The sequence below is a fragment of the Castor canadensis genome, chromosome 12, assembly GCF_047511655.1.
Source record: "Castor canadensis chromosome 12, mCasCan1.hap1v2, whole genome shotgun sequence".
Taxonomy (NCBI): domain Eukaryota; kingdom Metazoa; phylum Chordata; class Mammalia; order Rodentia; family Castoridae; genus Castor; species Castor canadensis.
In genome coordinates this window covers 23,330,950-23,345,799 of record NC_133397.1, presented here as the reverse complement: position 1 = coordinate 23,345,799, position 14,850 = coordinate 23,330,950, and the positions used below count along the sequence as shown (strand labels likewise).

Here is a 14,850-nt window from a genome sequence, read left to right as displayed (position 1 = left end):
GCCAGAAGACAGTGCAACAATATCTTCAAAATCCTGAGGGAAAAAATATGTCAGTTCAGAATTCTATCTGAATTGTTGTTAATACACCTTCACTGTAAGAAATATAAAAGGAGCTGCCAATGGCTCACGCCTGGAATCCTAGCTCCACAGGAGGCTGAGATCAAGAAGACTGCAGTTTAAGGATAACCCAGGCAAACAGTTCACAAGACCACACCTCCAAAATAACCAGAGCAAAATGGACTGGAGGTGTGGTTCAAGTGTTAGAGATCCTGCTTTGCAAGCACGGAGCCCTGAGTTCAACCCCAGTCCCAACCCCCTCCAAAAAATGTAAAAGCAACTTATTCCAGCTGAAGAAAATACCAGAGGGAAATTTTTATTTTTAAGAATGAAGGAAGCAAGAGAAATAATAAGTAGCTGAATAAAAATAAATTATTTAAAGCAAAATTTGAATATTATCTGGAAGAGTTTTCAATATACTATAGACACAATACATATAGTAATGTAACATAATAGTCAGTGGGTACCTACATGGTAGTAGGTTTCTACATTTTAGCAAAGTGGTAGAATATTATAAGTAGACCATGATAGGATACATATGTATGCTGTAATTCCTAAAGCAATCACTAAATAGAGAAAAAAGCAGGGAGCCAGTGGTTCATGCCTATAATCCTAGCTACTCAGGGGGCAGAAATCAGAAGTGCAGGCAAATGGTTCTCAAGACTCTATCTTGAAAACACCCAACATAAAAAAGGGCTGGTGGAGTGGCTCAAGTGGTAGAGCACCTCCTAGCAAGAGTGAGGCCCTGAGTTCAAACCCTAGTACTACAAAGACAGACAGAGAGACAGAGACAGACAGCAAACCATAGACAAAAACTCAATACAAGAGTAAACTAAATTTAAATGGGACCCAAGAAGACAGAATAACAAAACACACTGAAAGCTGTTGAATAATAGGGAGTAGGGGGAAAGGGTAAGGAAAAGTAATAGAGGGGGTTAATCTGAGTGAAGAAGAATGTATTCACAGGTGAAATACCATAGTGAAACTCATCTGAACCATAAATATACACTTAAAAAATGAAGGGAAAACACACACACACACACACACACACACACACACACCACACACACACAAATGAAGGACAGGAACGTAAAACAGGTCTGTTAGGGAGTGGATAACTAGGGAGAGGGGGAGGATGAACGATGTAGAGGTTAAAGGAGAGTGAATATGGGCAATGTACTTTCTATACTTGTATGAAAATAGAACAATGAAACCTGTCTCAATCATTTTAGGTAGGGGGAGAGGAATGAGGGAGAAAGATGATGGGGATGTACCCAACCAAGGTACACTGTAGGTATATATTGAAATGTCATACTAAAACCCCCTGTGCAACTAATACACGCTCATAAAAATTGTTTTAAATAAATGGGCCCCTAAGCATTCAAATAATCCAAAAGAACCAAGGAACAAATAATAGGACAAATGGAGAATAATAAAAGGATAGACCTAAATCCAACCATATCAGTATTAATTCAAACGTTTTAAATCAGAGATTGACAGAGCCAACAAAAAGGCAATATCCCACTAGTTAGTACAGACTACCAACAAAAGACACCCTCTAAATATAGACATACATAGACTAAATGTAACTAAATAGATGAAAAAACTATAGCATGCAATCAGCAAACATAAAAGGACTAGAGTGGCTACTTTAATTTCAGATAAAACAGACTTCAAGACAAAGTGTATTACCAGAAATAAAGAGATACTTCCTAGTAATGAAAATGTCAAATTATCAGGAAGACATAACTATCTGTTGTATGTGCCTAATAACAGAGCCTCGAAGTACTCAATGCAAAAACTGACAGAATTAAGGAGAAAAAAATAGACAATTCTACAGTCTTAGACAAATGTACGCGACACCCTTTTAGCAAGTGATACAATTAGACATAAATTCAGTAAAGACCTGAACTATCTGAACTACATTATTAGCCACCTTGCTCTAGCCATTAACAGTTACAAACACTATGCACAGGATATACATTCTTTTAACGTGTACATTATGCAGTCACCAAGACAGAGCACATTTTGGGCCATAAACTTTAAACAACAGGAGGAAAACTGGTATATTTTTGATCACATCAGAACCAAATTAGAAACTAACAGTAATAAGAAAAGCAAAAAAATACGAATATTTGGAAATTAAATAATCTACTTCTAAGTAGCTCATAAGTCAAAAATGAAGCAACAAGAGTAACTTGAAAATATTCTGCAGTGATTAACAGTAAAAATACACTCAATCTAATGTGTGAATGCAACTAACATAAAAGCTCTTACACTAGAAATGAAGACCTAAATCAACGACTTAAAAAGGACAAGTTAAGCAATGAAGGAAAAATAAATCCATGAACTAGGAAACAGGTAATAGCAAAAAATCTGGCTCTTAAAATTGAGAGCCGTGTAGCTAACCCAATCAAAAAGAGATACCATAAATAAACAATATCAAAAGTGAAAGAGACTATCACATATCATATAGGCATTAAAATAATGAGGCCACGAGTAGTGGCCTGTAATCCCACTGACTTGGAAGGCTTGAGTTCAAAGTTAGCACAAGAACAAAAACAAATTATGAGCTAGGACATAGCTAAAGTAGTAGAGCACTAGCCTAGCAAGCATGAGGCCCTGGGTTATATCCCCAGCATGACAATAATAATAATAATGGGTACTTTGAAAAACTTTCTGCCAAAAAATTGACAAATTATGACAAATGAAAATTTTTAAAATACAACTCATCAAAACTGATGATACAGAAGAAACTGGAAATCTGAATAGCTCTAGGCCTACTGAAGAAATTGAAGCCAGGCACCGATGGCTCATGCCTATAATCCTAGCTACTTGGGAGACAGATTGGGAGCACCTGTTTGTGGCTCACTGGTCTAGGGGTATGATTCTCGCTTAGGGACTGCCTGCTTTGCAAGTGTAACCCCTTAGTTCAAATTCCAGTCCCAGCAAAAAAAAAAAGAAACTGAATTTATCAAATCCTTCCCTAAAAGAAAACTCTAGGTGCTGTTAGTTTCAAAAAAAGGAAAAGCCAGGCATAGTGGCACCTCTGTGTCCCATCTACTCTGGGAGCTAAGCCTTGGAGTCCAGCCTGGGCAACACAGATTCCATCAATGAAAAAAAGAAAAGGAAAAAAAATCCCTACTTGCTGATTATGACTGCTTACAAAGAACATCCCAGTGATCTACAGAACAATTACTAGAACTAATAAATGAATTTAAAAAGTGGCAGAAGTGGTAGGATACAAGGTTAAGATATACATAAGTCAAGTGGGTTTTTTGTTTTGCTTTTTTTTGAGGCAGAGTCTTGCCCTGTAGCCCAGGCTGGCCTCATACTTACTCTTAATCCTCCCGCCTCACCCTCCTTAGTGCTGGGATTACAGACATGAACCTCCAGGCTCAATTAAGTGTATTCTTATACGCTAGCAACAAGCAACTAGAAAGTAGCGTTAAGACAATACCATTCATGATAATATAAAATACCTAGGAATAAATCTAACAAAAAGACATCCAAGACTTTTTTGAACATTATAACACAGGTGTAGAGGTACACACCTGTAATCCTAGCAGACAGGAGGCAGAAGCAGGAGGATCAAGAGTTTGAGGCCAGCCTGGATATATAACAAGATCTGTCTCAAAACAACAAAAAATCAATCCCACCAAAAAAAGACAAAAAGGAAAAGAATACTATAAAACAGTCCTGCCCCCCCAAAAAAGTAAGAAACATAAATGATAAATAGAATATTTTTAAAGATAAACTTAAAACTTTTGTTTTTCAAAAGACACTATTAAGAAAATAAAAAACAGCATGTGCAAGGCCCTGGGTTCAATCCCAGTACCAAAAGAGAAAAGACAAAAGAAAAAAAGCAAACCATAACTGGGGAGAGATATTCAAGATTCATATCAGATGAAGGAAAGTATCCGGAACAGATTTTATTTAAAAAAAAAAAAACAAAACAATTCAATAATAATGCAACCCAATTTTTTTTTTTTTGCATTTAGCATGGTACTCCTCAAAATTATATCCATTTCCTGTTTTTTTTTTTTAGCACATTAGTTGTACAGGAGGGATTCATTGTGACATTTACGAATGTGCTTGTATCTTAATTGAGTGACCCCCTCTAACAAGCATGAGGCACTGAGTTCAAACCCCAGTACCACAAAAAAAAAAAAAAAGACAGAAAGAAAGAAAGTACATCCACCATATTCACTCTTCCAATTTTGTTTTTAGTGAGTAGAATTAGGGGTGTAGTTCAGTAGCAGAGTGCTTCCTCATATGCTCAAGACCCTGGGTTCAATCCCCAGCACCAAAAATAAATAAAATTAAAAAGGGACAGCAACAAAAAAAAGGAGGGGAAGGTCAAAGGGTAAAGGATGTAAACAAGATGCTTTACTGAAAAAGATATACAAATGACCTATAAAAACATGAACAAATGCTCAACATCATTACTTGTAAATGATGAATAAAATCCACAAAATAAAACCACAGAGCAATCACTACACACCTATTAAATTAGTTGAGATTAAAAAAAGTGATCCATATATTACATGAATATAAAACATTTTGGAAAACAGGCAATTTCTTTAAAATTAAACATATTCCTCTCTTATGACTCAAAGATGGTAATCATTTTAGGTATTTAACAAGTGAAATGAAAACATCTGTCCACATAAGATTCCTACATGACTCTCCTACAGCAGCCTTAATATAATTCCCCAAATTGAAAATAACCCAAAAGTCCATCATGGTAGACAGCTAAACAAATTGAGGTATATCCATAATGGAATTCTACTCAGCAATAAAAACTATTTTTCTTCTCACAATCATTATTCTGAGTGAGAGAAATCACTTGTTTTCAATTTTTTTTGTGTGCTGGGGGTACACTGTGGCATTTACAAAAGTTCTTATAATATGCCAAATACACCATAATTGAATTCACCCTCCATCATTCCCCTTTATCCCACTTCCCCCCATTCCTGGAATAGTTTTAACAGATCTCATTTTTCCATTTACATACACAGTGTACATACACATATGTACATAGTATTTGTACCATATTCACCCTCCTACAACCTACCCCCTCCCACTGATACCAACCCCCCGCCACAGGACCTGTTCTGCCCTCCTGTTCTCCAATTTTGCTTAAAAAAAAAAAAAAAAGAAAAGATATTTTTGTTTATTTAAAATAGCTACGTAGGGAATTTCCTCGTGACATTTCCATGTATGTATGTATTATAACCTGAAATATTTTTTTAAAACAAGTACATGTTATATAAAATCTTAGAACATGAAAACCACTACACAGTGACTGGAGTAAAGGGAGGAATGGATGCAAAGGACACAAAAAAACTTTTGGGAAAGATGGAAATGTTTGTCATCTTACTTGTGGCAATGGTTTCACAAATGCATACCAAAGGTGGTTATAGTGTGTACTTTAAATAGATGCAGCCTATTGTACTGCAATCATACTTCAATAAAGGTATAACTGGGGTGGGGGCAGAGAGGTAGTGCTAGGGTTTGAACTCAGGGTCTTGCGCTTGCTAGTCCTGTGTTCTACCACTTGAGCCATTGGGCAGCCCAAGATATAAAATTTTTTAATGGGAACTGGCAGTCTTCTAGGGCTGAAACATACCATCGCAAACAAAAGGAACAATCTCTACTCAATAAAGACTTCACAGTACCATAAGGCCAGTAAGAGCCAAGTCCCATGCGACTCCTCTTAGGAAACTCTGTATTGGAATTTGCTTACTATGTGTAAGACTCAAAAATACCCTTATCCCCTTCAATGAGTAAGCACAAACTTTTTAAAGTCATTCCAGTGACTTTATAATTTATTCTCACCAGCATGACAAGTCTCAGCTTCTATTCACAAAGATGAAAAGTTTAAGATAATTTTCAACTCTTTTCTGACCTATAAGAATTTTTAAAAGCATCTAGTTCATTCTTCTAGGTGCAAATATTTAGGTTTTATTAGAGAAGTCTTTTAACTCATCTCAGTATCCTTTGTAGTCTTCTTTAATTCTACCTATCTTAAAAGGCTGGTGTTTTCCATGATTTCATTCTCTCATCTCTCTGTCTCACTTCTTATCACTGGTTCTCAAAGTTTACAATCTTCTAGGAAGCTAGTTAAAAATAAGGATTCCCAACGATTCTGATTAGCGGATGTGAGCCCATTCATCTTATTTTTTTTTTTAACAATTATCCCTAGGTGAACCAAAATACACACTGAGAAACATTGCTTTAACCACCATCCCTAGAAGATCTCATGAATATTCTCCTCTTGTAGAAGAAAATATCATTTTCCAATTACTTTTTATAGCTGATGATTCTCAATTCTTTATTTCAGGCCAATTCTTCATTTGGGGTTGAATCCATTTATGTTCATTCCAAATGTTGCTCTTCATTCAGAAATTCCCAATTCAGTGAATGACTCTGATTGCCAAAGCGAGAAACCCATAGACATCCTTGTTCCTTCCTCTCTCACTCTAATCATCATGTATATTCCCTATATATTGTACTGTATAACTCCCGATGCACAGTTACAACTACACATTCTTCATTCTTTCTTAGGTTACTATAATAGCCTTACAACCAGTTTTCCAGCTCCTTTCCAATCTTTCCTTCACAAAGCTACCAGAGTGACCTTTCCCTTCCAGGATAAAATTCCAACACCTTAGCATGCTGTAAAATCCCTTCATGATCTAGCTCTTGCCAACCCCTCTTAACAAGCTCCCTACAAACTCCCCATCCTCCATGCCAGAGATATAGAACTACTTGTTATCCCAACAACTTTTTTTTTTTTTGGGGGGAAAGAGTATTGGGATTTGAACTCAGGGCCTTACACTTGTGGCTAAGCAGGCGCTCTACCTGTTGAGCCACAACCTCCATCAACTGCTTTTACCTGTTCAAATTGTTCTCTTTTGGGAAAAATCCCTTCTCCTGGTTCATTTTATTATGCCTTGATTTTTCAAGCTTATGCTTAGGAATGACCTGCTTTGATAACCATTCCCTTCCAAATTATCACCTCCCTTCCCCAAAGACTATATTAATTTCCCATTTAAAAATATTTACTAAGCTAAGTGTGGTGGCACATGCCTGTAATCTCAACACTGGGGAGGCAGAGGCAGGAGGACCTGTAGTTACACTGGGAGTTCCAGGCCAACCTAGACCACATAGCAAGACCCTGCCTCAAAAATCCTAAAAGCAAAAAAATAAAATAAAATAAAACTTACTTGTTACACTGTATTGTGTTGATGTACTTGCCTGTCTAGCCTTTTGGACTGCTAGTTCTTTTTTGTCTGTAAGCCTAACATACTACACAGCTGGCACAAAGCTCCCATTTAAATGTTATTTGAATGACTGAATCCATCTAATAAGAGCTGCTAGTTAATGAGGGACTATTCTTTTATATTAACTATGCAAAAATTTAACACATTCAGTATACAGTAACAACAAACCAGTATTGCAGCCAAGTAGCTTGAAAATGAAAAGATTTCTTACAGCCATTTTTAATCTTCCTTTCCAAGTTCACCGATGTATTTCTGAGCACAAATCTGATGTGTGGAAAAATGCAGGACTACCACTGAGTCACACATTTCATTTGTATAATTTGGTTTTTTTCGGGTTTTTTGTTTTTGTTTTGCAAGGTAGGTTTTCCTTCTCCACACTAGGTTTGAACCTGCACTGTCCAATCCAGCAGGAGCTAGCTACAGGTGTCTATGTAAATTATTAAATAAAATGTAAAATTCAGTTCCTCCGTTGCACCAGCCACATTTCAAGTGCCCCAAAGCCACAGGTGGCTGGTGGCTATGATACTGGACAGTACAGACACAGAACATTTCCATCAGTGCTGGCGATACAATTATAGGACCTCGAAAACCTCACTTACTTCTTAGCTCCCACGATCCTGGCGCTCCTCGGCTGCTTAAGGGATGTGGGTCCGGGGGTCTAGCAAATCACAAGCACACGAGTGAATGAGTGCTAGGGACCTCTGAACCTTGACCACAAAGAGAGGAATCCCCCTGTTCCTACAAAGGGACGCTCTCCCGGGGCAACCACCTTAAACCGAAAAAGGCAAGACTTTTTAGGAAAAGTACGCCGTCGTACTTTACCTACAATGTAAAAGCAGGTGACAAGACCAGAACCTTCATCTTTCTCCATTCTCAAAGCCCTGTCCGAGACAGAGGCTCTAAAACAGATTAAAAAAAAAAAAAAAAGACAACGGATATGGGAGGCATTGGAGATGCAAAGGAAATGGAAGCTAATGGCAATCTGGCGAGGAACTGACTCAGTCCAGAAGACGGGGATCGGGCAAAAAAAAAAAAAAAAAGTAGGAAAAAAAAACGGGGGCTGGTGAATCTGATCTAAAAGGGTGGGGCCTACGATGGGCTCTAATAAAACCAATTCTCCGCACGGGACAAAAGGGAGAAGCCGCGTGTTCCCGGCTCCTTCGACTACCTCTAAAGCATAATGGCCACACCAAGCAACTCACGGCGGGGACTGCACCGAGTCTGGAAGACATCACTCCCTCTCCACGCCTAACAATTTCACCCAAGGGCTCCGGCCAGATCAACGCCACTTCCGCTCTCCTCGCCTCTCCCGGATGTGCACTCGGCGCCGCCTAGCCGCGCTTTGCACGTCTACTTCCGCCTAGCAGCTTCCGAGGGGGCTGCGGCGGCGGGGGTCACGTGACGAGCCCCTTCGGCTGCCTCTGAGACCCCGCCCCCAGCGCGGCGAGGGACCTGGGAGACCGTCAGGGGGAGACCGTCAGGGGGAGGCCTGGAGCGAAGGGGCGGAGCTTGGAGACAGCCTGGCCTCAGAACCCCTATCCTTGTGTTCCATCCCTTTGCTTGACACCTTGTCTCCTTCCCTCCCTGACCCACCCACCCCAGAGTAGTACTGCAGATGCACATGGAGTTCAATGATTGCCCCTTTATTGATCTTAGAGAAATCACAAGATTCATTCTTGTCCCCCTTCCGCCAGGTAGAGACAGGGTGCACTGCTGAGGATGTGGGGAATTGGAGGCAGTGGCTGTGCAGGAAAACAGCCAGGAAAAGGGGCAGCTAGGTGAAGACTTGAGGGAGACAGTTTTTAATAGGGGCAATCTTTTCTCACCTAGCTTCGGGGCTCCAAAGTTACCCTGCTTTGGAATATTTTGGTAGGCTCCCTAGGAGACATGTTTGAGTAACTCTTGAAATCTTTAGACAAACTCTGTCTGGGCTTCTCCTTAGGGAAACTGTGCTTGAGTCTCTCCTTGGGGGGACTGTGACTGGTCCTCTCAGAGTGGCTGTGTTGGCTCCTCTCGGAGTGGCTGCGTTGGCTTCTCTCAGAGTGACTGTGGTGGCTTCTCTCAGAGTGACTGTGGTGGCTCCTTTCAGAGTGACTGTGGTGGTTCCTCTTAGAGTGACTGTGATGGCTCCTCTCAGAATGACTGTGTTGACTCCTGTCAGAGGGAGTGTGACGATTTCTCTCAGAGGAACTGTAAGAAGCTCTCTCAGACTGACTGCGACGGCTCCTGGCAGAGGACCTGCGCTGTCTCATCTCAGAGGGACTGCGATGGGTTCTCCCAGAGGAACTGGGCCCTCTCCTCTCATAGGGGCTGCAAGGGATTCCCTCAGAAAAGCTGCAATAGCTCTTGTCTGAGGGACTGTGACATCTCTCCAAGGGACTGCGTTGTCTCCTTCCTGAAGAACTGGTTCTTTTCCTCTCCCAGGGACTTGTTTGGCTCCTCTCAGAGGCCCTGTATCGCCTCCTCTCTGAGGGACTGCGTCTTCTTCTCTCAGAGGGACTGCGTCTGCTCCTCTCTGAGGGACTGTGAAGGGTTTGCTCAGTGGGGCTGCAGTGGATTCTGCGAGAACGATGGCGATGGCTCCTCTCAAAGAGACTGCGAAGGGTTCTCTCAGAGGGGCTGGGCTGGTGCCTCTCAGAGGAATTCGGTGGGGTTTCACTACAGAAGCTGTGCTGGTTTTGTTCCTTGTGTGTGTGTTTCTCTTTAATGTAATTTTTCAAGGTTCTGTTCAAAAGGGAACCAGGAAGAATTCCCCCTTGGGCCCGAAGTCTAACTGCTGCTTTGGGAAAGTTCTTAGAGTCTTGGCTGGAGATGTCATCTCTGTGGAAGTTTCTTCCTGCCCTTCCGCTACTGGCACTTCGAACTATGCCCAAAGGCTGCATGATTGAGGTAGTTCGGAAAGAGATACTTGTCTGAGAAACTGTGCGCTCAGGAAGTTGGAGAGGTCTACGTTGACTAGAGCTACCCCTTTTTAACTGTTGAGCTGATCTGCGTTGGTATGCCTCTCCCCACAATATGTCCTCCAGCTTAGTGGTTGCAGCTCTTGACCTTTGCTTAACTGGCCTCCTGCCTCTTTTGCTATCTCTCGGTAAGGGATAATCCCTGGCTCTTTGTTTTGGATGGTGCTTTTTGCTTGACCACAAGTTGTCTGGCTTTCTCCTGTCCTCAGGTTGCTGTCCAACAAAAGCTATAATTCTATGTGCTGTTTGGAATGCCTGCCGTAGGCCCTGAAAAACCAGCTGCATGAACTTGGGCTGGGAAGATTTCTTAGGTTGTCTTTTTAAAGAAGCAGTGCTTGTCTGATATGCTCGAATCCTCTTCCTTCTTAAAGAGGCTGGTAAATCTCTAGAGCGACTCTCTATCGTGGGTCTACTGTTTGTGTAGAGTTTTGGGCTTTGTGATCTAAGTTCCTTGGTGATTCTCTTCATTTTATATTTTGAATCAGAGGTCGTTTTGGTTCTCACTTTAGCCCATTTTTCATCCTGATTACTTTCAGAGTCACTCTCTGATAAGGTGTGGACTTGTACAGGATCAGGAGACCGGGAAGAACCAGATTGGAAATCTCTTGTAAGAGTAGAAGTCTTGAAAGCTGGAGTATAGATTTTATCTCTCCTTCGTGATGGTGATTTAGGGCTCCTTGCTGTGACTGATCTCTCTCTTCCACGATACTTTGAGACTTTGGGTCTTTTCCCAGTTCGCAACCTAAAGCCAAGATGCAACCGAATCTCACCATGGCCTTCAGGAGTACTTACAATGTGGAGCTGGGGATAGATAAGAAGATAAGGCCCAAAAGTATCCTGTAACTTATGACAACAATTAAATCCTGAACATCGTCCACACTGTAGGCAGATGGGGTATTTTAGGACAAGGCCTGAAGCGAGAGGTGGAGGCACATTAGGGGGTATTTGACTCCTTAAGAGTTTTGCTGCTATTTTTAGCTGCAGATCTTGTAGAAGGTGCAACTGCTCTGAGACATTACTCTTGGGCCTAGAAAGATAACTTTGCTTGAGGGAATGTTGAGACTCAAAAATCCTTGCCCGTGAATCACTCTGAGAGTTTTCACTCTCCTCCATGAGAACAGGATTGTCTCTATTACAAAATATCTTGAGGGAAGACTCTGACTGTACTAAAACAGGAAGCTGACCCCCTGCACATGAGACAGGTATGTGCTGAGTGGCCTCCTGGGATATATCATTGAGCTTTGACTTTGTTTTCTTTATTCCCAGTCTAGTCCCAGAATATTGCCGTATTATGGAAGATGTGGAGCCACGTGTCCACATCCTTAAGGCCATTCTTTTCTCAAGACCAGGGCATAAAGTATGTCTCTGAATGTAGTTTTTGATCACTGAAGGCTGTGGAATAATACCTGAACCCTTCTCTAACAGGCTCTGAGAAAATTCCATCAGTTCAGCTGGAACTCCAAATAAATTCTGAACGGATTGACAGATACCTGCCGTGGCTCTTTCTGCTAAGCATGTTGGAGTACAAAGGTTCTTCTCCATAATGGTCCCCAAGACATTGCCCAGCATTAGCATACTAGAGAGATATTTCCTAGGAAGTCGTTGTCTACAGGTATGACTCTCCCAGACATTCTGTTGAATACCCAGGAAAGACTGGATAGAGCTTCTTTGAGCCTCTAATCCTGCTAGAAAGTTCTCAGGAGTTGATCTCCAGCTTTGTGGTGGATATTGAGAATGGCTCTGGAGAGAATCCTCTAATTCATCCATATGCTTCCTCTTAGTTATTTCCTTTGAGATGACATCCACTACCACAGTGTTCACTATCTTGTCACAGGGTTGATTTTGAGGGGCCAAGGGAAGGACTGTATAGGACATGGCAGGCTGCAAAATATCTATCCCAAGGTTTTTCCTATCCAAAGGTTTTGATACTTCTGACGTTCCAGAATCCCAAAAACCTCCTAATGCAGTAGTTTTAACAGAGCTTGAAATGAGTGGGATTGAAGGGCTCTGTAGGAACCTATAGAAACAATTCTCTACTTGTAACTCTTTCGGTGTTAATTCCTCAGAATCCCTATTCTGATACACCTGTCCTTGGTTCAAATCCTTAGATTCCATTACTTGAGGATGCTGTGTTTTTATCCCTAGGGATTTTATGACCTGAAGTCTTTGCTTCTGAGTCAATACTATAGGTTCCACATATGGAGGTGTTTGCTGTGAGGTAAATTCTGCAGATTTCACTTGAATATTTGGCCTTGGAGATAATTCTATATGATTTACCAATTCTTGAAGATGTGGCCTTGGGAATAAATTCAAACAATCCATTACTTCAATATCTGATTCTGTGTCAACTCCTATTGGTTCTACAACCTGAGGAATTGGTCCTGGTGCTAATTCTTCTGATTTTACCATTTGAAGCAGTGGCCCTGGAATTAGCATAGTCTTTATAATTTGAAACCCTGTCAACTCCATTGTTTCCAAAATTTGGTGTGTCGGCTCTGTGATTAATTTCTTAGATTTCACATTTTGTAACCACAGGCTTGAAGCAAACTCTGAAGGTCTCACATCTTGTAGTTTTGAAGTCATCTTAATATATTCTGCCATTTGAGGGGTTGGTCCTGGTATTGTCACAGACTTCACAACTTGAAGTGGTGGCCCAGGGGTCACTTTAACAGATTCAACAACTTTTTGGGGAGCAATTGGGATTACCCCTACTGATTGAGCAACTTGAAACTGTGTCTTTGTAGATTCTGTGAATTGTAGTGGTTTTGGACTACTACTCATAAATTTTATAATTTGATCCAGTGGTCCTGCTGGGGCTATCCCTGCATTTTTCATACTTTGATTCTGTGGCTGCGTTTGCCCAGTTGATACCGTCCCTTGCTGCCATGTCTCAGAGGAGAGCACTACAGATTCTACAGATTCTACATATCCCACAACTTGATTTGTTTGCTTTGGGGGCAACTTTAGAGATTCTTCCATTTGTAGTTTAGAAGTCAAACTTACAGATTCTGAGAGTTGTCCTAACCCTACTGCTATTCCTGAAGATCCCACATGATGCTGTGACTTTGGGGTCAATTCTGTAGGTTTCTCAGAGGGCAACACAGATTCAGGACCTTGATGGTGTAGTCTTAGTGTCATTCCTGAAGCAAAATCTGGGACATGATGTGATGACTTTGGTGTTAATACAACAGATTCTTCTCTTTGTAGTCTTTTTTCAGAGATCACCTCAACAGGTTCTATGACTTGAGGACAGGGCCTTGGAGATTTCTCTGTACATCCAGTGGCTCGACTTACTGACTTTGGGTTCATTCCACGAAATGGCTTCCCTTGCAGCTTTGCTTCACAGGTTAGCCCCAGAGCTTTTGTAATGTGACACTTGAATTCTGGGGTCATCCCTTCAGATTCTATAACTTCCTTTTTATATAACTCCTCCATATCCTTAACTCGAGGCCATGACTGAGAGAGCAACTCCACAGTTTCTGAGACTTGGTAGCTTTTCTCTGGGGTTAAGGATTTTGAGCCTTGATCTCTTAGTGCTGGAAGATCAACAAATTCTGGTACTTGGAGATCTAGCTGCAGAGGCATCCCTGAAGATTCTGTACCTTTAACTGCTGGCTTTGGAGTCATCTCCACAGATTTCTCTAGAGTTTCTGTGCCTTTATGTGTCAACTCTTGTGTCATTTCTAAAGATTCTGTGGCTTGATAAATTGGTATTGAAATCAAACTCACAGGTTTAGGGACTTGATGTCTTGGCTCTGGGATCATCTCTGCATATTCTACAAACTCATGCCCTTGTGCAGGGATTCTTTCAGAGGACTCTGTGATTTGATTACTTGTTTTTGAAGTTTGGTTCCCAGATTTCACTATTTCTGGCAGTGACCGTGGTGGTAACGCCACAGATTTTACAGTTTGTTGTAGAGACACCGAAGACAATTTTACATGTTTTACACTTTGCAACTTTGGCTCTCGAGTAAACTGCAAAGAATTCATGCCTTGCTGCTGTGATTCTGAAGACAAATCTGAAAATTTGACACTAGTCAATGCTGGTCCTGATAAAAACTTACTAGCTGGCTTTGGTGCTAAAATCACTGGCTTTACACCTTGCCATCCTAAAGTCAACTGTTGGCAACTCATACCTTGCTCTTGGGATCCTAGTCTCAGCTCCACAGATTTTATATCTTGAAAACATGACTTTGGTGCAAAGACCACAGATTTAATACATTGTGACCTGAGGTATGATGTCAACCCTAAAGAATTCATATTCTGAGGTTGTGGCACTGATTTCGACTCTGGAGATTTTGCATCCTGAAAATATGACTTTGGGATAAACACCATTTTTTTCACACTATGCTGCATAAGGTGTGAGGGTACCTTAAAAAATTGGACTTCTTGAAACTTTATCCCTGGAGGCAACTCAGAAGATTTCACACCTTGCAAGTGTGGTCCAGAGTTGGACAGAACAGATTTTGTACCTTGAGATTCTGACACTAGGCCCAAGTTAGAGGGCTTCATGTTTTGTACCTGTAGTCCTGGACTAAACTTTA

General features: G+C 41.0%; 2 protein-coding genes across 7 annotated transcripts in view; both read right to left on the bottom strand.

The window, feature by feature from the left end:
* The window catches only part of Znf512 (zinc finger protein 512), a 28,699-nt gene extending 19,992 nt beyond the window's left edge, over positions 1-8,707 (bottom strand). For 4 of the 6 annotated variants that reach the window (XM_074049397.1, XM_020154665.2, XM_020154648.2 and 1 more), the window contains exons 1-2: positions 8,549-8,707; positions 7,946-8,004 (exon numbers count right to left, since the gene is read on the bottom strand). In XM_074049397.1, the coding sequence (XP_073905498.1) occupies positions 7,946-8,004; positions 8,549-8,578 (89 nt within the window). In that variant the 5' untranslated portion in view covers positions 8,579-8,707. Of the gene's footprint in view, positions 1-7,945; positions 8,005-8,514 lie in introns of those variants that run through there. The other 2 variants (XM_074049399.1, XM_074049398.1) reach the window with 2 other exon arrangements.
* Spata31h1 (SPATA31 subfamily H member 1) overlaps positions 8,697-14,850 on the bottom strand; it is a 38,058-nt gene continuing 31,904 nt past the window's right edge. Inside the window, exons 10-11 of the mRNA XM_074049012.1 lie at positions 9,197-14,673; positions 8,697-8,798 (exon numbers count right to left, since the gene is read on the bottom strand). Coding sequence (XP_073905113.1) covers positions 8,697-8,798; positions 9,197-14,673 — 5,579 coding nt within the window. The remainder of the gene's footprint in view (positions 8,799-9,196; positions 14,674-14,850) is intronic.